A 25,796-nucleotide genomic window follows, 5' to 3' on the forward strand; every position below is an offset into this window, starting at 1 on the left:
TCAATGGATCGCTGACTCTGAAAAAACTTCGGCAGGCTCTCATACACTGAGGCTGCTTTTATAATTGAATAACCCCAGTGTATTGCCTGTATCAATCAGACATCTGACATATGTTTGACATTACATAGGATATTTCTTAATTTTCTTGTTTTTACTTTATGTGCACATAACCTTTCATATGCACTTTGCGCAGTGGCAGTAACTGAGCACATTGTGTATGTTGTTCAGGAATCCCATAATGAGCATAACCTTTTATTTGAACGTACTGAGTACCTGGCTGTTCACACTGTTATACAACTTGCCTGATGAAGGGTCTGGTACGGACCAGAAACGCGTAGCTTGTTTAACTATGTAATAAACCCTTTTTAAAATAAGAATACCAGATGTCCTAGTCCTATCATCTTCAGCAGACCAGAGCCAGAGATGGTCGTTTTTTTCTTTCCTACATGCAACTTACCACTGGGAGAAGAAGCCTGACTCCAGAGGACCGTGGCTGCAGGTCTGGATATTGTGTAAAGCCCACTGAGGTGTTGTGCTCTCAGAACAACCCTACTTGGTGAGTAACACTCTAACCACCACTCATAACCTCCACATGAACGTACTTCACTGGGGCGCAATTCCCCTTTTTTTGCCCCTGTTTGATTGAAGTAAATAGAGACAAGTTGTGTGGTACTGTATTTTAGAAGAAATTAGCTCTGTTTCTATTCCTGGATAATCCCTGTGATGCATACTGCTACTATCGCTATGGGATCAGAATATATAGTAATTATACAACTGCCCTGCGGCTTTGTTCATTCATTGCATTTTTGCTAAGTTTTTTTTCCTGTTTCTGCCCTGATTTCCCTAAAACCATGGCAAAAAGTGTGCTATTTACCAAAATTGTGACAAAACATACATTTTTTTATTGTGGTTTGAGACATTGCAGCAAAAACATAACCAAAACAATGTGAAAACATGTCAACAATGCAATAAACATGCAACATGTGAACACAGTCTGCAGACTTCAAATCTTCTTCAAATCTCCAATTGTGATTATAGGTTTCTTTCATAGCAATATTTCTCTAAAAAAAATGCACTTTGAACAGGAAATGCATCAAAACTGCATGTAAGAGTTTTAGCACTATAGGCTTCTGGTTGCTAAAGTCTAGCCAGGTGATTTAGTGGGTGATATTAGGTGAAACTGCAGTGATTAGAGGGATTATCCAGGAATAAAAACAGAACTAATTTCTTTCAAAAACTGCTCCATGTCTGTCCCCAGGTTGTGTGTGGTATTACAACTTGGTTTCATTCACTTCAATGGAACTAAGCTCTGGTACCACACCGAACCTGAAAACAGACAGGGAGCTGTTTTTTTTTTAAAGAAATTAGCTCTGTTTTTTTTTTATTCCTGCATAACCCCTTTAACACTCTGTTGTAAATTCAGAGAAATCATGGGAAATGTAGGCAGCATAAAAAAAATATTTCTGTTCTGAAATCAGGATGAATCAGGATGACTAAAATCCATTGTTGCTACATTAGCTAAAACAGGTTAGCACAAAGCATACACAAGAACCTCTACATTATTCTCTACTAGCCTGTGCTGCACTATATAAGCAAAAACAGCCCTGGAATGCATGTTGAAGTTATCTATATTAATCTATACAAAATGTAAGAATTATCATATGTTCCTTTCAAGCCACATGGCAAAAAAATACAGATTTCTGATCATTCTTAACTATGAAGGACACCTGTAAGCTAGAAATGAAGTTCAGTTTGCCTGGTTTATGGCTTCCCAAACCTCCAGTATGAACTCAGCAGGAAAAGCAAATTCTCCTAGTAAATTGTCAAGTCCTAGGCCAAACTCTTCTGGGGTTGTCTTCTCCTTGGCAGTCTCCACAAGAGTTGTTGCTGAAAAAGATGGGATATGCTGCTTTCAGTATCATTTCACTTAGGACAATAAGTAATTTGGTTTTGTTTCACAAAAAAATACAGAATTATTAAAATGATTAAAACCTTCTGGTTTTCCCCTCCCCCTTTTCCCCTCTGCACGCATGACCTCGGGAGGTGACTGTAAAGGGGAAGCTTTGTTCACTTACACACTATTGCAATATCCCCTGAATGAGTTATGTACACCCCAAAACCAGCCCACACATGTCACATACGGCAGACAGGATGCCAGAGTTCAAACACACAAGTTCTCGCACTCTGCACTTTCTGGCACTATAACAATAACATGCACAAACCATAACTTATATTCTAAGGCTTAGTTTCCAGACTTGTTATAGCCATTAGGCACTTCCCAGCCATCTGTACCAAACACAATTTTCCTTCCACTCTTTCAGTAAAGAATGACCGGAACCTCCTACGCGTTGTATGCGCCAGCATGTGCATTAAGCCACAACACTCCACGCATTTCATTGGAATTAGCCGGTGATGTAAAGTTTTCCTTGATTTGTAGAAAACTGAGAGTGCATGCGCAGCACTCCGATGACAGCATAGGGCTAATGTAGGCAGCGTTAGGAGCATAGCCCTGCACATGCGCAGTTGTTGGTACCGCGCAGGGCTAGCGTTCATTGCGTAGTCATAGCGTAGCAAGCAGAGCGCATGCGCAGTTTCCTCCGCTACGCAGTTAGCGTAGTTTAACATTAGTGTAGCCAGGGCTGCCATCAGAAATTTTGGGGATCCTTACACAGCTCAGGCCTGGGCCCCCTGGACACCCCTCACAGTACCGCCAATTGCACATATCGCGTTGCGCGTCCTACGACGTATAACATGACACCAGTATCAGCATTAAAAATTGAGCTGCTACCCCCATGCATTCTCCCCCTTGATCAACCTCCTGTGCCATTTCAACCACTCCACACTGTGCTATATCATTTGCCACCCCCCTGATCTTCCCCATGTCACTTTATTTCCACTCTCTGATCCCCCCGCCGCTTTATTCCCCCCCCCCCTCTGATCCCCCCCTGCCACTTTATCCCCCCTCTGATCCCCCTGCCACTTTATCCCCCCCTCTGTTCCCCCCTGCCACTTTATCCCCCCCTCTGTTCCCCCCTGCCACTTTATCCCCCCCCTCTGATCCCCCTGCCACTTTATCCCCCCCCGATCCCCCTGCCACTTTATCCCCCCCGATCACCCTGCCACTTTATCCCCCCCCGATCCCCCTGCCACTTTATCCCCCCCCCCTGACCCCCCCCGCCACTTTATTCAGAGATAATGGGGAAGAATTATCAGATCCTGTGCAGAGGGAAAGTGGAGCAGTTGTAGATCGTTTCTTAAATTTTTCAGATGCCTTTAAAAAGAAAAAGGAACAATCTGGTTGCTATGGGCAACTGCTCCACTTTCCCTCTGCACAGGATTTGATAAATCTCCCCCATTATCTCTGAATTTCATGTGTGTTGTGGCCTCTGTGCTTACTTGTGGTTTTCTCCTGATGCCTCATATACATGTTTTTAATTTGGTTGATGTTAACAAAATAAACTTTTAGCGATTTGTGGACACTTTTTTTGTTTTATGTAGATACTTTGTTTTGGAGTTTTACCCTTACAGTTACAGTCCCCGGCAGATCAGGCAGATATTGTGGCAGCAGTGGTGGCCGGTCACAGGGGGCTCAGTCATGATTGTGACAGCTGCGACCATGATATTTATACCACTTGTGTATTAGAGCCATAATACTTTTAATTTTCAACTTTCAGACCTATATGAGGCTTGTTTCTTTTTGTGCCACCAATTTTACTTTGTAATGGCATCAATCATGCTACCATGAAATACACACAAAGAAAACAACATTTTGCAACTTTTGGGGGCTTCCATTTATGCAAAAAGTAGTATACGGTACTTAAAATCATCCTCTTCTGACCCCTATGCGGCTAGGTTTCCACTTGTTTTTTTTTCTGGCAGTTTTTGGGAAACTGCCAGTGCAGTTTTTGAGCCAAATTCAGAAGTGGATCCATAAGGGAGGAGAAGTATAAGTCCTTCCTTTATATTTCCCATTCCTTTTGAATACATTTCTGGTTTTGTCTCAAAAACTGTAGTGGCAGTTTTCCAAAAACTGCCAGAAAAAAAACCAAGTGGAAACCTAGCCTAACTTTAGCATTTTTCCATATACTGGGATGTGTGAGGGCTCATCTTTTGCGCTTTGATCTGTAGTTTTTGCTGGTACCATTTTTGTTTTGATGCGACTTTTCAATTGCTTTTTATTTATTTTTTATGGTATATGAAATTACTAAAAAAAATAGCAATTGTGGACTTTGGTATTTTTTAACAATTATGCCATTGACCGTGTGGGATAATTAACGTTATATTGGAATAGTTTGGACATTTATTTATTGATTCTTAAATCAATAAATGTGGTGGGAGTGTTAAATGCAGTGTGTGGGAATTATATAGTGCAGTGTTTTCCAAACAATGTATCTCCAGCTGTTGGCTTTCTGGGCATACTGGGAGTTGTAGTTTTGTAACAGCTGGAGGCACACTTTTTGGAAAACACAGACATAGTAATTTGTGTGTGAGTATGTAGTATAGGTTACCTTCACATGATACACATTCCCCTATACAGGAACTTCTTCCTGGGCCTCCATTGCATAGTAGTCAGGCTCCTACCACGCATGTGACTGATCACATGGTAATGACATCACCAAAGGTCCTCTGCCTCCCATACACGGGCCGATGTTCGGCAGTTATTGCTCCATTGTGCTGCTGTCGTCTGTAAGAGCCTTATCCAGGGAGGAGAGGACAGATGGCAGGAAGTATTTTGCAGCTGCCAGTGAAAGCAGCAGGCTGCTGCTTAAACAGCAGTATTCTGTGCTGGGGCTGCTGCAGGGGGGTGCAGCAGGGGCCTGGGCCCCCCTGGGTGATGGGGCCCCTTACTGGAGTACTGTCTGTACCCCCCTGATGGCGGCCCTGAATGTAGCATAGCTAGCTTAGATTGTAATGTAGTTAGCCTAGCTTAGGTTTTCAAGTGAAAGGAGGTAGCTTATAGGTTTTAAAGTAGACTACAACTCCCAGCATGCCCAGGCATGCTGGAAGTTGTAGTTTTGCATGTTTTACAGTGAAGGGACCACAACTCCCAGCATGCCCAGACAGCTAAAGGCTGCCCAGGCAGGATGGGAGTTGTAGTTTTACACAGGTATAGAGTAGTTAGCATAGCGTAGTGTTAGCACAGTTTTAGCATAGCGTAGTGTTAGCGCAGTTTTAGAGTAGTTAGTGCAGTGTAGTGTTTTCACAGTTTTAGCATAGTTAGTGTAGTGTTAGCGCAGTTTTAGCGCAGTTAGCGTGGCGTAGTGTTAGGGCAGTTTTTGTGTAGTTAGCATAGTGTAGTATTAGCACAGTTTTAGCGTAGTTAGTGTAGTGTTAGTGCAGTTTTAGCGTACTTAGTGTAGTGATCACAAGGCTTCATAACAGAAAGTGAAGTGCTGGCACTGCTCTCCCTCTATGCTCTCCCTTGAGTAGTCTATATGCGCACTCTAGCTAGCAGCATGTCTTCATGTGGTGGTGCTCATGTACTGCGATAGTGACAAGGTGAATGCAAATCCATATAGTTAAGAAGAAAGTACAGGCAACTCACCACGTTGTAGTAATTTCGTGTTTATTACTGGGACATGCAGGTAAAGCGGCATCACGCCACACCGGAATGTCGAACACTAGTGCGTTAACCGATTCTTAACCGTACTTAGTGTAGTGTTAGTGCAGTTTTAGGGTAGTCAGCATAGCGCTAGCGCAGTTTTAGCATAGTTAGCATAGCCTAGTGTTAGCGTAGTTTTACACAGTGTAATATAGTTACTGTTGCATAGTGTTAGCGCAGTTTTACACAGGTGTAGTGTAGCTAACTTAGTTTTACACAAGTGTAGCGTAGTTAGCGTATTGCAGTTTTAGGGTAGTTAGCGTAGCATAGTGTTAGCATAGTATTACATAGTTACATAGTTAGTATGGTTGAAAAAAGACATATGTCCATCAAGTCCAACCAGAGAATTGAAGGGAAGGGTGTAAGGGGATAAGGGGAAGGGATGTAGTTTTATAATTCTGCATAAGCATTAATGTTATTTTGTTCCAGGAATGTATCTAACCCTGTTTTAAAGCTGTTAATTGTTCCTGCTGTGACCAGTCCTGAGGTAGACCGTTCCATAAATTCACAGTCATCATGGTAAAGAAGGCGTGTCGCCTCTTTAGACTAAAACTTTTCTTCTCCAGGTGGAGGGAGTGCCCCCTCGTCCTTTGGGGGGGGGGGGGGGTTTAACCTGGAACAGTTTTTCTCCATATTTTTTGTATGGGCCATTTATATACTTATATACGTTTATCATATCCCCCCTTAAACATCTCTTCTCAAGACTAAACAATTGTAACTCCTTTAATCGCTCCTCATAGCTAAGATGTTCCATGCCCCATATTAGTTTAGTCGCACGTCTCTGCACCCTTTCCAACTCCGCAGTGTCCCTTTTATGAACAGGCGACCAAAACTGAACAGCATATTCCAGGTGAGGCCGTACCAATGCTTTATAAAGGGGGAGTATTATGTCACTGTCCCTTGAGTCCATGCCTCTTTTTATAAATGACAATATCCTGCCGGCTTTGGAAGCAGCAGCCTGACATTGCATGCTATTCTGTAGTCTGTGATCTACAAGTACACCCAGATCCTTCTCTACCAGTGACTCTGCCAGTTTAATCCCCCCCTAAGACATACGATGCATGCATGTTCTTAGTACCCAGATGCATAACTTTACATTTATCCACATTGAACCTCATTTACACAGGTGTAGCTTAGTTAGTGTAGCATAGTGTTAGTGTAATATTACACAGGTGTAGCATAGATAGCGTAGTGTTAGCACAGTTTTACACAGGTGTAGTGTAGCTAACTTAGTTTTACAGGCAGATAAAGCGTCGTTTAGAGAGTGTAGCATAGGGTGTAGCTATGCTTAGTCTTACAGTGAAGGGGCTACAACTCCCAGCATGACCAGACAGCCAACGGATGTCCAGGCAGGATGGGAGTTGTTGTTTTGCAAAAGTAGCAGAGGCAATTGCACTCTGCCACATTAATGTAATAGAGACGAGTGTGCCCTGAGCTGCGCTAGTTAGTTCATTAGGGGTGTACAGCCATCTTTATAGATGGCTGTATACGGTGATCAGAAGGCCAGTTACCCACCTCCGTTCCTGCTCTGTCACTAGACGTGGAGCAACACAGGAAGATGACAGTGCTGGAATGGGGGTGGTAAGTTAGGCTCTCCAGGGGAAGAACCCCCAAAATTGTACTAACCCATTTTTTTTTTTTAGTTTTTCTTCTCTTCTTGTTTCAGATACGTGAATGTGGAGGACTACGTCGGATTCGGTGGACTACGACGATGACCTGAATTGTTTTTTATTTTGTTTTAATAAAATGGTTAACGAGGGCTGTGGGGTGTTTATCCTAACAAAAATTTGTAACTTGTGTGTGTGTGTTTTTTTTTTACTTTATAGGCTTAGCAGTGGAAGCCATCTTATAAATGGTGTCCATAGAAACATAGAATGTGTCGGCAGATAAGAACCATTTGGCCCATGTAGTCTGTAATCTGAATACTATGAATAGTACCTAGCCCTATCTTATATGAAGGATAGCCTTATGCTTATCCCATGCATGTTTAAACTCCTTCACTGTATTTGCAGCGACCACTTCTGCAAGAAGGCTATTCCATGCATCCACTACTCCTAAAATAATACTTCCTGATTTTACTTTTAAACCTTTGCCCCTCTAATTTAAAACTATGTCCTCTTGTGGTAGTTTTTCTTCTTTTATATATGCTCTCCTCCTTTACCGTGTTGATTCCCTTTATGTATTTAAAAGTCTCTATCATATCCCCTCTGTCTCTTCTTTCTTCCAAGCTATACATGTTAAGGTCCTTTAACCTTTCCTGGTAAGTTTTATCCTGCAATCCATGTACTTGTTTAGTAGCTCTTCTTTGAACTCTCTCTAGAGTATCTATTAGGGATCGACCGATTATCAGTTTGGCCGATATTATCGGCCGATAATCCCGATTTTGGGCATTATCGGTATCGACAATTACCTTGCCGATAATGCCCCGCTCCCACATCGCCCCCACCGACCGGCCCTATCGCACCGCGTCGCACCCCCCACCGCACCGCCCCCGCCCCATTACCTCCCCCATCCCGGGTTTTATAATTACCTGTTCCCGGGGCCTGGGGTCCACGCTACTTCTGGCTCCTGCTGCGTCCTGTGTTACGCTGTGCGCAATGACAAGTGACGCGACACAACGTCACCGTCAGTGCGCACAGTGACAGCTCAGGAGGACGCCACCAGAGCCAGATGTAGAGTGGACCCCGCGCCCGGGAACAGGTAATTATAAAACCGGGGATGGGGAAGGCAATGGGGCCGGGGCAGTGCAGTGGGTGGCGCAGTGCGGTGGGGCAGTAGGGGTCGCGGAGCGGCGGTAGGGGGGGCGGCCGTGATGGCGGTGATAGGACTCAGGACCCCCGGACAGGCAGAGGGAGAGAAGCGGGTGGCGGCGGCGGTTTATGGCACCGCAAAAGCTGCTGCAGTTCATTGATTTAAAGCGCCCGCTTTAAATCAATGATCTGCAGCAGTGTCGCAGGGGGATAAATATCCGATAACTTATACCAGAATATCGGTACAAGTTATCGGCTATCGGCCCTAACCTCCACCGATTATCGGTATCGGCCCTAAAAAAATTATATCGGTCGATCCCTAGTATCTATATCCTTCTGGATAGAGTATCTATATCCTTCTCCATTATTAAGCCATTATTATTACCCTGGTACCCACCGTCACAGGGGTACCAGGAAGAGACGATACCAACAGGCCCAGAGCGCCAAATATGGCTCTCTTGGGCCTAGGCGGTAATATTCTGGTGTTATTTAGGCTGGGGAGGGCCAGTAACAATGGTCTTCACCCACCCTGGTAACGTCAGGCTGTTGCTGTTTGGTTAATATTAGGCTGAAAATGAAAAGACGGGGAACAACACACTATTTTTTATACCTTTATTTTGTTTTTATAAAAAAAAAAAAAAAACGACAGGTTCCCTGTCTTTTCATTTTAATCAAGATACCAACTAAACAGCAACAGCCTGACATTACCAGAGTGGGGAGGACTATTGTTACCTGCCCTCCCCAGCCTAAATAACGCCAGCCAGACTAAATAACGCCAGACTACTATGAACAACTGCGCATGCGCTAACATACGCCAGTCTCCCTACGCTAACTGCGTAACGGAGGAAAGCTGCGCATGTGCTCTGCTTGCTACACTATCACAACGCTAGCCCTGCGCGGTACGGACAACTGCGCATGTTCAGGGCTACGCTCTTAGTGCTGCCTACGTTAGCCCTACATTGTCAGTGGAGTGCTGCGCATGCGCTCTCAGTTTTCTATGGATCGAGGAAAACTTTACATCACTGGATGTGTAGTTAGGTAGCATAATGTAGCAGGTAGGGAGTGAGGGAAACCATCAGAAAAGGGTAAGGTGAAAAAGTCCGGCTCCCATGGGAGTAAAAAATATATTTTTATTGATCCATATTAAAATCAAAAAAACACAAATGGATTAAAAGTACATATGCACAGAAGGAAACACCTCCGACACATTTCGACTTAACAAGTCTTAGTCATGGAGATAAGTATTATAATACATGTTGCACATTTTATACCTGGATAACAAATGACCTGTTCTATGGAGAAAGCCAGGGCACGCCCAACCCCATTCAGAGGGGAGGTGACTATTCAGGTGTAAGCATACTTAGACAATCAAATAGGGAACGGGATATATTCTAACTTAATACAAAATGTATATATAAATGTAAGTGTACAAAATATGAGAATTTTACTCAATATATATAACTAAGGTCATGCCTATAATTAAGACCAGCTGGGAAGCGTGTGTCAAGGCATAAAATCCAATATGCTTCCCGTCTGAATAGTGTCCTATTCCAGTCACCACCTCTCCGGGGTGGACGCACCCTTTCCAAGCCAGTGAGCTCAATATCAGGAACGACACCTGCATGTTTTTCAAGAAGATGTTTAGAAAACCCTGACATAGATCGATTACCTACTCTTTGGTTGTCAGATATGTTAAGGTGTTCCTGAATACGAATTTTTAATTTACGACTAGTACACCCAATATACTGTAAATTGCATGTTTTGCACACCAAACTGTATATCACATGGTGGGTTTGACAATTGATGAAACTCTTTATGCCATATATTTTGTTATTAACACAAGATGAAAAATTAGAACTGTTGGACATGTATTTACATGTTTTGCATCTATTATGTCCACATTGGTAACTACCTTTTACTGTGAGCCAGGTATCTTTATTATGTTTAGAGGTTATATTACTGGGAGAAAGTTGTTGATGTAAAGATCGTGCCTTTTTAGGCACGACTCTGATACCTTGGCTCACAATGTGCGACATAGTGGAATCATAGTGTAAAACCGGTAGATGTTTAAATATTATTTTTTTTGATGTCATAAAATTGATTAGAAAATGCTGTAGTGAAAGTAGGTAAATTATTGCTATTTTCCACTAAATTGATCTGGGGTTTATCAAGTAAATAATAATCAGAAGATTTAGAATGAACAATGTCTTCCGCTCTAGCAATTGTATGATGTGAATAGCCCCTCTCTCTAAGACGTTTTTTTAATATCTGTACACAATGTTATGTATGACTGTTGTTTGGAGGAGGCTCTTCTAGCTCTAACAAATTCACCTATAGGTAAATTCTGTATGACATGTTTTGGGTGACAGCTTGATGCGTGTAATAGACTATTTCCCGCACATGGCTTGCGGTACAGCTTGGTGTGTATGCATGCATTATTTATGTCTCCAATTAGGGTAACATCCAAAAAATCAATTTCTGATTGAGATAAATTCGAAGTAAATACCAGGGAAAAATCATTGCTATTCAAATAAAGAAGAAAATCGTGTGCTTGACATGACGTCCCCCTCCATATAAGGAGGAGGTCGTCAATGTATCTCCCGTACCAACCGACCAAAGATTCGAAAGGGTTGGCAGGGGAGAACAGGACGACCTCCTCCCAATATGCCATGTAGAGATTGGCTAAGGAGGGTGAGAACTTGGAACCCATCGGACATCCGGTTACCTGCAAATAATAGGAATTATCAAAATTAAAAAAATTATGATGTAAAAGAAAGCATAAGACCTGTAATATATATTCCTGTAAATCCAGATTGTAGTTACTATATTTCTGCAAATGATAAGCTATGGCACTCACTGCCCTATCGTGCGGTATGCACGTATATAGAGCAGTGATGTCACAAGACAACCAGCTTTCGCTCTCTGTCCATCTTATGTTTTTAACTGCTTGGAGTAAAGATTTGGTATCTTTAATAAATCCAGCTGTGCGACCTACTAAGGGTTGCAAGAGATTGTCCAACCACTCACTGAGTCTCTCAAGCAAGGAATCAATCCCTGCAACTATTGGTCTGAGAGGAGGGGGAAATCGATTTTTGTGCAGCTTGGGTAAAGCATGGAAAATGGGACATTTGACGTATGGAGGTGACATATAGTCTGCTTGTTTCACTGTGATGATTGACAGCGCTACCCCATCCTGTAATAATTTCTTGAGTTTAGTCCTGATTGTGTTTGTGGGGTCCTCATTTAATTTACGATATGTCCTTGTATCTTCCAGCATTTGTAATATTAGTTGTTTGTATAGCATTATATCCATAACTGCCACAGATCCTCCTTTATCCGACTGTCGGATTATTAAAGATTCGTTGTCAGTTAACTCTTTTAAAGCTTTTCTTTGAAGGACCGTAAGATTGTGTTTTTTATATGTGGTTTTTTCCTGGTACAACTTTTTTTTAATCCGCTTCTACTCTAGTCTGAAAAGTGTCCATACTTTCAGTACATGAGTTGATAGGATAAAAATCCGGATTTCTGGTAGAATATGTCTGAATTGTATCTGAGAAAACAAAATCCTCATCGACATCTTGTTGCAAATCTACCAACATCTGTGCAGTAATATGATCTTGAAATTCGCTATGCAATGGTATCCTACTATGTCCACGAATATTCAAAGGGTCAATGTAAGTGGTACCATTGGACGCAAAATTATCCTCCGGGTCAATATGAAAAAAATGTTTTTTAACAGTCAAAAGTCTCATAAATTTATTCACATCAAGAAGTGTTTGATATAAATCAAAGTCACATGTTGGTACGAATGTCAAACCTTTCTCCAACACTTGAATTTGTGTTTCACTCAGAATCTGTGCTGAAAGATTAATTACTGAATAATTTATTGCTTGTAATTCCGGTGATATTTGGTGGGTCTTTTGTACACTGTTCTTGTGTTTCCTCCCCGATCTGTGTCGTTTGCGTTTTCTTTTCTGTATTGCGTTATGTTCACATTTGGTGCCTTCCCGTTTTTTGATGGTTGTATTTTTTGAATGTCTCTATTGTTAAAGCTGTTAGCTGTATTTTCATTTTCACTGTCTGTGTAGTCTGTCCCATAGTCCGTCATATCATTTTCTGAGGAGCTGAAGCTTACGTTTTTATTATTATTGTTCTGAGATGTACTGTGACTATGTGGATTTTTAAGAATAGATCTTGGTTTAGGCGTTTTCTTTCTTTGCCAATTATAAACCGCATTGGAGCTGTAATCAGTAAGATCTCGATTGAACTTGGCTTTCTTGATATTAGTTACAATGTTTTCCAGGTTGGTTAGATGGTCATTCATTTTTTTCTGCAACGTTAGAAAATCAACAGAATCTTTGTATGGCTCCAGTGAAATGACCACTTTATTAATACTTGTTTCAAGATCAGCCAATTTAATCTCTTCCTTTTCTACTATAAGCGACATTATTTCAAGAGAACACCTCGTAAGGGCATCATTCCATCGTTTTTCAAAATCTTCATCATAAATAATGGTAGATTTTTTTCTTATGCGAAGATCCCTTGGAATCATGTGTTTCTCTAGATACTGTGTCAAGGTGGTTGCATCCCACCAAGTTTTTAATTTTTGTGACTTGAGATCCTCAAGTTCCCACATCAGTTTTTTAAGATCAAATACACACGCTGCAGTTACATCGCCTGAAAAAACGCTAGCAACTTTGGCTCTATGCGTGGTAAGATTCAGACTGGAAAAATCTGGCATGGCAGGCACCAATATTTCAGGTTCAGGTAAAGGTGCAGATGTATTTGTTTCATCCGTTAATGTCGACATAATAAAATTGTTGTGTGAATTGGTACCTAAATTGTAGTATGAACTTATAGAGTAACTGGAGGAGACACAATATCCGTGTCCGTCACTGTAGTATTCTTATAGAGAAAGTGGGCTAGCACGATACAAATTCACGGCATAGACAAATGGATCAAAGAAAGATAGATATATCAGCTCACCCATAAATCCACATAGACAGATATCGTTCCTCTCAGTACATCTCAGATTGGAAGCTCCGGGCTGAACACTGAAGCCGTGTCTCCAGGTGGACTCATCAGAAAAAGGTAAGGTGAAAAAGTCCGGCTCCCATGGGAGTAAAAAATATATTTTTATTGATCCATATTAAAATCCAAAAAACACAAATGGATTAAAAGTACATATGCACAGAAGGAAACACCTCCGACGCGTTTCGACTTAACAAGTCTTAGTCATGGAGATAAGTATTATAATACATGTTGCACCTTTTATACCTGGATAACAAATGACCCAGGGGCGGACATATCACATGTTCAACATGTTCAACTGCACAGGGGCCCAGCGTGAGAGGGGGCCCGTCGGCGGCAGGCCCCCTCTCATGCTGGGCCAGCCCTACCATGGGACCTGAATGATGCAGGTGCCACGGCATTTGTATCTCTCGTGTCCCGACGCTAATAGCTACTTACATCTGCCTGCGGGTCATGGGATGCGGGTACTTCCTGGCGGAGGTGCACGCAGTGACGTCATTGCAAGCGCAGCGCTACGCCGACTTCCTGCGCGGCACATGCGGTGACGTGTACATATCACTTATTGCTCGCACCTCCATGAAGTCCTCGCATCCCGACCCGCCTGCAGATGTAAGTATGCTGCCAGTGCCTGATGTGGGGGCTCTAAATATCTGCTGCCTAAAGGGGATCTAAAGCTATGCTGCCTAAAGGGGGGCTCTAAATCTATGCTGTAGATATAGGTCCCCCCTTTAGGCAGCATAGATTTAGATCCCCCTTTAGGCAGCATAGCCTAAAGGGGATCTAAATTTATGCTGCCTAAAGGGGGGGCTATAAATCTATGCTGCTTAAAGGGGGGTTCTAAATCTATGCTGCCTAAAGGGGGCTCTAAATCTATGCTACCTAAAGGGGGGCTCTAAAACTATGTTGCCTAAAGCGGGGCTTTAAATATATGCTGCCTAAAGGGGGGCTCTAAATCTATGCTGCCTAAAGGGGATCTAAATCTATGCTGCCTAAAGGGGGGCTCTAAATCTATGCTGCCTAAAGGGGGGCTCTAATACTATGCTGCCTAAAGGGGGGCTCTAAATCTATGCTGTAGATATAGGGCCCCCCTTTAGGCAGCATAGATTTAGATCTCCCCTTTAGGCAGCATAGATTTAGAGCCCCCCTTTAGGCAGCATAGATTTAGATCCCCTTTAGGAAGCATAGATTTAGAGCCCCCCTTTGGCAGCATAGCTTAAAGGGGGCTCTAAATCTATGCTGCCTAAAGGAGGGGGGGCTCTAAATCTATGCTGCCTAAAGGGGGGCTCTAAATCTATGCTGCCTAAAGGGGGGCTCTAAATCTATGCTGCTTAAAGGGGGTTCTAAATCTATGCTGCCTAAAGGGGGCTCTAAATCTATGCTGCCTAAAGGGGGGCTCTAAATCTATGCTGCCTAAAGGGGGGCTCTAATACTATGCTGCCTAAAGGGGGGCTCTAAATCTATGCTGTAGATATAGGGCCCCCCTTTAGGCAGCATAGATTTAGATCTCCCCTTTAAGCAGCATAGATTTAGAGCCCCCCTTTAGGCAGCATAGATTTAGATCCCCCCTTTAGGAAGCATAGATTTAGAGCCCCCCTTTAGGCAGCATAGCTTAAAGGGGGCTCTAAATCTATGCTGGCTAAAGGGGGGGGCTCTAAATCTATGCTGCCTAAATGGGGCTCTAAATCTATGCTGCCTAAAGGGGGGCTCTAAATCTATGCAGTAGATATAGGGCCCCCCTTTAGGAAGCATAGATTTAGATCCCCCCTTTAGGCAGCATAGATTTAGATCCCCCTTTAGGCAGCAGAGCCTAAAGGGGGATCTAAATCTATGCTGCCTAAAGGGGGGGGTCTAAATCTATGCTGCTTAAAGGGGGATCTAAATCTATGCTGCCTAAAGGGGGCTCTAAATCTATGCTGCCTAAAGGGGGGCTCTAAATCTATGCTGCCTAAAACGGGGCTCTAAATCTATGCTGCCTAAAGGGGGGCTATAAATCTATGCCGTCTAAAGGGGGGCTCTAAATCTATGCTGCCTAAAGGGGGGCTCTAAATATATGCTGCCTAAAGGGGGGGGCTCTAAAACTATGCTGCCTAAAGGGGGGCTCTAAATCTATGCAGTAGATATAGGGCCCCCCTTTAGGCAGCATAGATTTAGATCCCCCCTTTAGGCAGCATAGATTTAGATCCCCCTTTAGGCAGCAGAGCCTAAAGGGGGATCTAAATCTATGCTGCCTAAAGGGGGGGGCTCCAAATCTATTCTGGGGGATCTAAATCTATGCTGCCTAAAGGGAGGCTCTAAATCTATGCTACCTAATGGGGGATCTAAAGCTATGCTGCCTAAAGGGGGGCTTTAAATCTATGCTACCTAATGGGGGATCTAAATCTATGCTGCCTAAAGGGGGCTCTAAATCTATGCTGCCTAAAGGGGGGCTCTAAATCTATGCTGCCTAAAGGGGGCTCTAAATCTATGCTGCCTAAAAGGGGGCTCTAAAACTATGCTTCCTAAAGGGGGGGCTCTAAATCTATGCTGCCTAAAGGGGGGCTCCAAATCTATGCTGCTTAAAGGGGGTTCTAAATCTATGCTGCCTAAAAGGGGGCTCTAAAACTATGCTTCCTAAAGGGGGGGCTCTAAATCTATGCTGCCTAAAGGGGGCTCTAAATCTATGCTGCCTAAAGGGGGTTCTGAATCTATGCTGCCTAAAAGGGGGCTCTAAATCTATGCTGCCTAAAAGGGGGCTCTAAATCTATGCTGCCTAAAGGGGATCTAAATCTATGCTGCCTAAAGGGGGACTCTAAATTTATGCTGCCTAAAGGGGGGATCCAAATCTATGCTGCCTAAGAGGGGATCTAAATATATGCTGCCTAAAGGGGGCTCCAAATCTATGCTGCCTAATATGGAGTAACTATGCTACATAATGTGGGGTAACTGCTACCTAATGTGAGGAAACTGCTGCCTACCTAATGCAGATTAATTTGACTAAGGGGCATGAAGATTCACCGCTGTATGTGAAACGGCTGCCGTCACCCGCCTGGTGAGACTATCCTGCCTGCCTCACTCTGGTCCTTGAGCCTGTGGATTTTACTTTGTCTACAATAAAGCTACAGGTTTTATCCTGAAGGGTGAGTGCACCAATTTTCTATTTCTTCTATCCACGGTTATATGAACTCTGCATATCATGTGGCACCGCTTGGATCAGTGTAGCCGCATACCCATTAGCCAGATTGCTGTTTCTTGATTGAACTATTTGTTCTTTTGGCAGATTAATGTGAGTTGCAGTGCAATTTTATGGTAATTTTTTTAATTTATTTATTACATTTTTTTTTGGGGGGGGGGGGGGGGGCAGAATTTCACTCTTGGACCCAGGCAGCACAATGTTTTTGGCCAGCCCTGTCCCCTTCTGGAAGCGCTCACAAATATGCAAGAGAGGCAGTGGAGAGAAGCTCTACTTACCCCTCCGGCGTCCGCCTCCTCCCTGGTCTCCTCCAGACTGACTGTGAAAAACGCGCGCTATGACCTGAAGCTGTACGCAGTCAGGTCATGTGACTGTGCAGTCTGATATGAGGTCTGATAGGACTGTCTGTCACTGTCTCAGGACAGTGATATGTGGGGCCTGAATGAGCCTGAAATACCACTATAAAATTGCTAAACACAGGTCTTACTTCTCTTCTATGTTAAGTTCACTATGATTTGTGTCATCACCCTTTGCTATCATTTCATAGAGCTGGGGCTACTAAGTGACAAGGTACACACTGAATAATAATTACAACATGCATCTCTTTTTACAAACTATGCATGCTTTTCCTTTTATTTGTAGACCATTGATCAAGCCAGCTCTGCCCCTCTGGAATACAGCCAGCGATAACAGACCAGTGAGTGATAACATTGCATCTTGGCTTTTTCAAGGAAAACTGTCATCAGTGTCACCTGCACTAACCTGTGGGTACCGACAGGTAGTGCAGGTGACACTGATGACGATGGTACTCACCTTGTCCCGGTCCGGCCGAGGGTTCTCCTGTAATCCTCTTCAGAGTCTTCGCTCCGGGAACTGTCTTGGGGCTCGGGCAGAGCTTAATGATGTCACTATGCTCCACCCAAGCCACTGTAGAAACAGCGGCAGCTTGGGCCACAGGCTAAGCATAGTGACGTCATTAAGCTCCGCCCGAGCCCAAGCTGGTTGCTGGAGTTAAGCTACCGAAGAGGATTACAGGAGATCCCTCTGCCGGACAGGGAAAGGTAAGTACCGTTGTCACCAGCGTCCCCTGCACCTGTCAGTAGCAACAGGTTAGTGCAGGTGACACTGATGACAGATTTCATTTAATTCAAGGGCTATTTCCGTATGATATACTAGTGATTAATCTGTAGAGTGGTTCATCAACAGTATATCAGTGGGAGTCTATGGCCCTCATTTACTAATAGGATTCCTACTCTTTTTCTGTCTGAGGCAGAATTTGCGCCAGATTTTTATTTTTTTTTAAACGACAGAATCAGAATCACTAAAAAATTAAAAAAAATACAAAATGGGTATGGTTTCAGGAAAAGGGGCGTGTTCCCTACATTTCATCCAAAATCACTTGTCTTTTCTGAAAACCACTCTGAAAATTATGTGAATTTTCTGGAAAGAAAACCCTACACTTTAAAGCTTGTATAAAGTTTCAAAAAGCAAAGTAAATTAGAAAATACCATGGAAAAAAAGGTTGGAGCAAAAATAAAACACAAACCGACACTCCACTACTAGTAAATGAGGGCCTGTGTCTAAAAATAAGCTGTTCAGAAGTAGAACTAGAAGTTCTTAGTTCCTATGTAACAGAATGGTATCTGGGCTACACTAGCCATGGGCATCCATTACACATTGTGTTGACCTATGAACTTCCAGATATTTTCAATGTGTGCCAGATAAGAACCCACCTCTTCCTTTGCCAGTCTATGGCTACTTTCACATCAGCGTTTTGCTAGATCCAGCAGTGATCAGCAAAAACGCTTCCGTCATGATAATACACCTGTCTGCATTCGTTGGATCTGGTTATATTATCTCTAAAATAGCCAAGATGGATTTGGCACTAAAACCAAGTCAACAAGTGGCAAGTCAAATATTGCTTGCATCGCTTTTGTGTGCGTCATGGGGATGTCACCAAACAGAATTTAATGCATTCTGGTGCAGTCTTCTACCGTCAGTTCAGTTTTGTCCCGATCGGCAATGAATGGGGACAGAACTGAAGCGTTTTCCGCTCCAATATTGAGATCCTATGACGGATCTCAATATCAGAGAGGAAAACGCCTAGCTTATGATTGGCGACCTTTCCTAAGCCATCATTTTTGAAACCCTGAAAAAACCTTTTGGCAACTGAGTTTGCTAGTAAGTAACTTGGATATCCTTGTTGGTGGATCTATTGCAGATTTTGTATTTTTTGATAGGAAAAAAATATCATATGCATTATTTTTCTGCTTTTTTCTGGCAGAATCTGACAGTAAATGAGGTCCATCAGCTGATGCTAGTATAAATTGAGTGATTAATTTGGCAATGTACTGTGGCTTTCTTTTATGACAGAGAACACGACAACATTTTGCTCCCCCAGTAGCCTTATACTTTTGTACACTGACGTTTTATGTTACTTGAAGCTTTGTTGTGGCTATAGTGAATTTATATTTTGGTATTTATATTATTGCCATTGAAGAGGACCTGTGGCTATGTACAAAATGTAAAATGACTAGGTCAGGTTCCTGATCAATATGGCTTTTTTTCTTTAGCCCTTTCACCTGTACAAAACATATAGACAGGGTAGCCAAGTGGGTGGTAATCTTCTTTTCTGTATGAAAATGCAAGGTTACTAACCACTTGGGAAATAAGATCTAATTCATATATAAACTATCAGGGGCAGATCTTTCGAAAAGATAAAAAAAAAATAATAATAATAATAATTATGGACAGGTATACAGCCATGATATTTCATAAATGCACCTTATACATTTTCAAAACTAATTACTTATATTGCAGCAATTTCTTTGATTAATATACCGTATTTAATATTACTATACTCACTTGTATAGCGCTGACATATTTCGCAGGGCTTTACAGACATTAGCCTCATGCTGTCCCCAATGGGGCTCACAATCTAAGTTCTCTGTCAGTATGTCTTTAAAATGTGGGAGGAAACTGGAGAACCCTGAGGAAACCCATGCAAACACAGGGAGAATATAGAAACTCGATTCAGCTGTTGTGTTTGGTCAGATTCAAACCCAGCGCTGCAAGGCACCAGTGCTAACCACTGAAACGAGCTGCCCCATAAATGTATCTGACACCTACCTGTGGTGTTGATTGGTATTCAACAGCATGTTGCACCCTTTGAGCCTTTCCCAGTACAACAGTATCACATTATTGCAAACAGAAGAGAACGTCCAGCACTCGATGTCCGTAGCAATAGTGTTTATTGGCATAAAAACAGATACGTGAACAGGACAGAGCGTAAGCCTACGCGTTTCAGGTAACAAGACCCTTAATCATGGCATAAAACAACCCCAAAGGTAAAACTATTTATAGTATAACAATTAGTCATGTGACTGCCTCAGCGAATAGAGGTAAAACATGGAACTGGATTACAAATATTTATAAGTTATACATATACGGAGGCAAAGAAATAGACATGGTAACAAAATCTTTACAAGACTAGTTATAACATAAATGGATAAATAATCTAGTATCAAAATTGACTTATACAATGTTATCTCCATATGCTGTGGTTTACCCTGTGTAACCGTGTCATGGAACCCCAGATTATTAGACCCAATGCGACAATGAAACGACTGTGCTACATCATGTCGCAATTGGTATCGGAGTCCCATGACATGGGCGCACAGCGCAGAAAAAGGGGGGGGGAAAAAGAGAGAGGGCATATCAATACGTAAGAATAAGATCATGTCTTAAATTAAGTCCAGCCGGTTGCCGGGTGCCCAGTAGAAAAATCCAATAGGATTCCCGGTTCAGGAGAGATCTCCTCAAATCACCGCCTCGTGACATTCTCTTAACACGTTCTATTCCTACTACCCTAAAGGACTCTGTGTTGCCCTGATGTACATCCCTGAAATGTTTAGATAATGCTGAGATATTAAATTGTAGATTAGAGCAGTCAGACAGATGTCGTCTAATTCTTACTTTCAATGGTGTGGACGTGCAGCCTACGTATTGGCACCTGCATGTCTCACAGGAGGCCAAATATACCACATATTTTGAATTACAATTAATATATTCTTTGATACTATATTGTTGGTTATTACTGTATGACCTGAAATCCCTCGATACATGCATGTGTCTGCAGGTGACACACGTGTTGTGGCCGCATTTCCAGTTACCTGGACTATGGAGCCAGGTTGGATTGCTGGGGGTAACACTGGTATTAAACATACTAGGTGACAGTTTATTACCCAGAGAGGGGCCTCGTTTAGAGACCATTTTAAACCCTGAAGACGTGATTTTTCCCAGAATCGGATCCTGATACAAAATAGGAAGATATTTCTTCATAATTCGTCCTATTTGGTTAAACTGTCTGCTATACTGGGTAATGAAAAATGGAACAGATTCCCCACTTTTGTGTGTCTCCTTACCCTTGTCTGTATGTATGATAAGTGACTTTCTACTTAGTCTGTCTGCCCTATTCTTGGCTAGTTTGAGTGTTTTGTCATCATAGCCCCTGTCTCTTAGTCTATTATGTAGTTGTTCAGACTCCACCTCGTATATATCATTCTTAGTGCAGTTTCGCCGTAATCTACACCACTCCCCATACGGTATATTAGCCGTAACGTGATGGGGATGGCAAGATGTTGCCTGCAAAATAGTGTTGCCTGCAATATCTTTACGAAATGGAGAAGAAACAACATGCTGTCCATCTGTGGAAAATCTAACATCTAGAAATGGAATATTCAATCGTGAGAAAGATGCAGTGAATTTGAGATTCAATTGATTCTCATTTATATATCTCACAAATTCCCAAAATCTTGACTCGGTATCCCTCCATATCACAATGAGATCATCAATATACCTTCCTATCCATTTTATAGAGTTGTAAAAAGGGTTAGATGTAGAGAAAATGTATGTTTCTTCCCACTGGGACATATAAATATTCGCAAACGAAGGCGAGTATTTAGCGCCCATAGATGCTCCACTGATCTGAAGAAAAAAGCAACCATTGAACATAAAAAAATTGTTCTTTAACAAAAATTCGGTAGCTTCTAAAATGAAAAGCTTCAGATCAGGGGAGTATCTACTGTACAAATCCATATGCCTGGACAGAGCCCGTAAGCCTTCACCCCACGGGATAGATGGGTAGAGTGCAGTGACATCGCACGTTGCCCAGGAGAAATTCTCCTGCCACTGCACTCCATCCATGATATGTAAGATATGCTTGGTATCCCGTATGTACGACGGAGTAATGGAAACAAGAGGCTGTAAAAAACTGTCAACCCACTCTCCCAATCTCTCTCCCAAGGAACCAATCCCAGCCACAATGGGACGTAAGGGAGGGGGGAACACCCCCTTATGGACCTTGGGGAGAGAGTGGAAGACTGGGATGACAGGGTGCTGAACAAATAAATAATCTCTCATTTTGATACTAATGACACCCCGTTGTACTCCATCATCCAGTAATCGACCTAAATCTCTTTGGCTAGTGGGGGTAGGATCTCCTGACAACCTCTTGTATGTGTTCGGATCGTTGAGCATACACATGTTCAGATGCTCATACAGATCCGAATACATCACAACTATAGTACCTCCCTTATCCGAATTACGGATTACCACATTTTTGTTTTTATGTAAGCTTTCAATGCCCTCCATTTCCTCCTTAGTCATATTGTGATGTTTGAAAACATTTTTTGTTGTACTTTTTAATCTGACCAAATCTCCTTCTACCAATTCCTGAAATCTATCCAGGGCCCCCGGACGGGAGGCCACAGGGTAGAAATCAGGATTGGCAGAACGAAAGGGAATACCTTCATCACACAGGGACACAGACTCATTAGACAATGCATTTAAATTTATCAAATTGATTTGGTCTGAAAAATCCACAGATACAGTAGAACTCGAATGTATATCGGGGTTTGGGGGTGTGGGAGGATGCCCAGGTAGAGATGGAACCTGTACGGGGGAGAACATACATCCTGCTTCCCAGTGGAAATATCAATCAGGGCAAAATGTCTCTTGAGTGTCAATTTTCGTGCCCACCTATTCACATCCAGAATAGTGGAGAACAGATTAAAGTCACATGAGGGCACAAAATTAAGTCCACGGCATAGTGCAGTGATTTGTGGAGTGGACAGGATGAATGGGGTCAAATTAATGATAGAGTCACTCACTTGTTCGGCTGCCGGGGTCTCAGCATATAGCCTATGTCTCCGGTGCTTGCGCCCCGCTCTTCTCCTAGGTCGTTGCGGCGATGAAACCCCAATCCGGTTTGTTGGCTTACCGGAGTCGTACTTGAGGCCGTGGCTCCGAGAGCCAAACTTTCATTAGAGGAGGTATGATCCTGTGCACTGTCCACATCCGAAAAACTGACCCGCCGTTTTGTATTGCGGTTTTTCTTATTCCGTTTACGAGACCCAGACCTGTTTCTCAAAATGGATTTGGGTGTGGCATCTCCTGTGGTAACCGACTGACGACGTTGGGCCGCCCAGGTGTACACTGCATCTTGTTGGTAATCGTGAATGTCCCGTTTAAATTTTTCTTTTTTGATATCCATTATGTTAGATTCCAATGTGTCCATATTGTTTTTAACTTTTTCTTCTAGGACTTGTAAATCAACACTGCCAACGTACATATTAATTTTGGTTTTAATGTCCGAAATTTCATTTTGTAGGGATGTTAGCTCCAATTGCTCTTCTTCTATGATGTAGCTGATTAGCTCCTGAGAGCATCTGTTTAGGGCTGAGTCCCATTTGTTTTCGAAGGCAGGTGAAAAAATTCTTGTAGGTCTCTTTTTAATACGTAGACCACGAGGAATCATATCTTTTTCTTTGTAAGTGGAAAGAGTAGTAAAATCCCACCACGTCTTTAGCTCTTTACCTTGTGTAATCTCAAGTTGTCGCATGAGGCAGATGAGATCCGGTGGTGCAGCGGGACTCATATTCTCAATACAGGACCCGAAAACAGAGCGTGCTTTTCCTGCTCTATCCAGCTCAGGAGTTTTCTCTGTCGGTCCGGTAATAGATCCCGATGCCTCCACATGCTCTGTGGGCAAGCTGTTCATGTTGTATCTGTAGGCGCCTGTATCACACGTGTGGAGGGAGCACGCCAACGCCAAAGCCGGTAAGTAGACAGCTCTCACCTCCCACTGGACTCAGGTGTGCACGGACTGGCGGAAGCGCAACCGCCCAATACAGCAAACAGAAGAGAACGTCCAGCACTCGATGTCCGTAGCAATAGTGTTTATTGGCATAAAAACAGATACGTGAACAGGACAGAGCGTAAGCCTACGCGTTTCAGGTAACAAGACCCTTAATCATGGCATAAAACAACCCCACAGGTAAAACTATTTATAGTATAACAATTAGTCATGTGACTGCCTCAGCGAATAGAGGTAAAACATGGAACTGGATTACAAATATTTATAAGTTATACATATACGGAGGCAAAGAAATAGACATGGTAACAAAATCTTTACAAGACTAGTTATAACATAAATGGATAAATAATCTAGTATCAAAATTGACTTATACAATGTTATCTCCATATGCTGTGGTTTACCCTGTGTAACCGTGTCATGGAACCCCAGCACAGTCGTTTCATTGTCGCATTGGGTCTAATAATCTGGGGTTCCATGACACGGTTACACAGGGTAAACCACAGCATATGGAGATAACATTGTATAAGTCAATTTTGATACTAGATTATTTATCCATTTATGTTATAACTAGTCTTGTAAAGATTTTGTTACCATGTCTATTTCTTTGCCTCCGTATATGTATAACTTATAAATATTTGTAATCCAGTTCCATGTTTTACCTCTATTCGCTGAGGCAGTCACATGACTAATTGTTATACTATAAATAGTTTTACCTTTGGGGTTGTTTTATGCCATGATTAAGGGTCTTGTTACCTGAAACGCGTAGGCTTACGCTCTGTCCTGTTCACGTATCTGTTTTTATGCCAATAAACACTATTGCTACGGACATCGAGTGCTGGACGTTCTCTTCTGTTTGCTGTATTGGGCGGTTGCGCTTCCGCCAGTCCGTGCACACCTGAGTCCAGTGGGAGGTGAGAGCTGTCTACTTACCGGCTTTGGATTTTCAGCGTTGGCGTGCTCCCTCCACACGTGTGATACAGGCGCCTACAGATACAACATGAACAGCTTGCCCACAGAGCATGTGGAGGCATCGGGATCTATTACCGGACCGACAGAGAAAACTCCTGAGCTGGATAGAGCAGGAAAAGCACGCTCTGTTTTCGGGTCCTGTATTGAGAATATGAGTCCCGCTGCACCACCGGATCTCATCTGCCTCATGCGACAACTTGAGATTACACAAGGTAAAGAGCTAAAGACGTGGTGGGATTTTACTACTCTTTCCACTTACAAAGAAAAAGATATGATTCCTCGTGGTCTACGTATTAAAAAGAGACCTACAAGAATTTTTTCACCTGCCTTCGAAAACAAATGGGACTCAGCCCTAAACAGATGCTCTCAGGAGCTAATCAGCTACATCATAGAAGAAGAGCAATTGGAGCTAACATCCCTACAAAATGAAATTTCGGACATTAAAACCAAAATTAATATGTACGTTGGCAGTGTTGATTTACAAGTCCTAGAAGAAAAAGTTAAAAACAATATGGACACATTGGAATCTAACATAATGGATATCAAAAAAGAAAAATTTAAACGGGACATTCACGATTACCAACAAGATGCAGTGTACACCTGGGCGGCCCAACGTCGTCAGTCGGTTACCACAGGAGATGCCACACCCAAATCCATTTTGAGAAACAGGTCTGGGTCTCGTAAACGGAATAAGAAAAACCGCAATACAAAACGGCGGGTCAGTTTTTCGGATGTGGACAGTGCACAGGATCATACCTCCTCTAATGAAAGTTTGGCTCTCGGAGCCACGGCCTCAAGTACGACTCCGGTAAGCCAACAAACCGGATTGGGGTTTCATCGCCGCAACGACCTAGGAGAAGAGCGGGGCGCAAGCACCGGAGACATAGGCTATATGCTGAGACCCCGGCAGCCGAACAAGTGAGTGACTCTATCATTAATTTGACCCCATTCATCCTGTCCACTCCACAAATCACTGCACTATGCCGTGGACTTAATTTTGTGCCCTCATGTGACTTTAATCTGTTCTCCACTATTCTGGATGTGAATAGGTGGGCACGAAAATTGACACTCAAGAGACATTTTGCCCTGATTGATATTTCCACTGGGAAGCAGGATGTA

The 25,796-nt window shown here is 42.7% G+C and overlaps 1 protein-coding gene across 1 annotated transcript in view; it reads right to left on the reverse strand.

Annotated features, from left to right (window-relative positions):
- Positions 1-915: 915 nt before the first annotated feature.
- The window catches only part of GIPC3 (GIPC PDZ domain containing family member 3), a 186,479-nt gene continuing 161,598 nt past the window's right edge, over positions 916-25,796 (reverse strand). The window contains exon 6 of the mRNA XM_056571276.1: positions 916-1,887. Coding sequence (XP_056427251.1) covers positions 1,748-1,887 — 140 coding nt within the window. The 3' untranslated portion in view covers positions 916-1,747. The remainder of the gene's footprint in view (positions 1,888-25,796) is intronic.

The sequence above is a fragment of the Hyla sarda genome, chromosome 1 (genome assembly GCF_029499605.1).
Source record: "Hyla sarda isolate aHylSar1 chromosome 1, aHylSar1.hap1, whole genome shotgun sequence".
NCBI lineage: Eukaryota > Metazoa > Chordata > Amphibia > Anura > Hylidae > Hyla > Hyla sarda.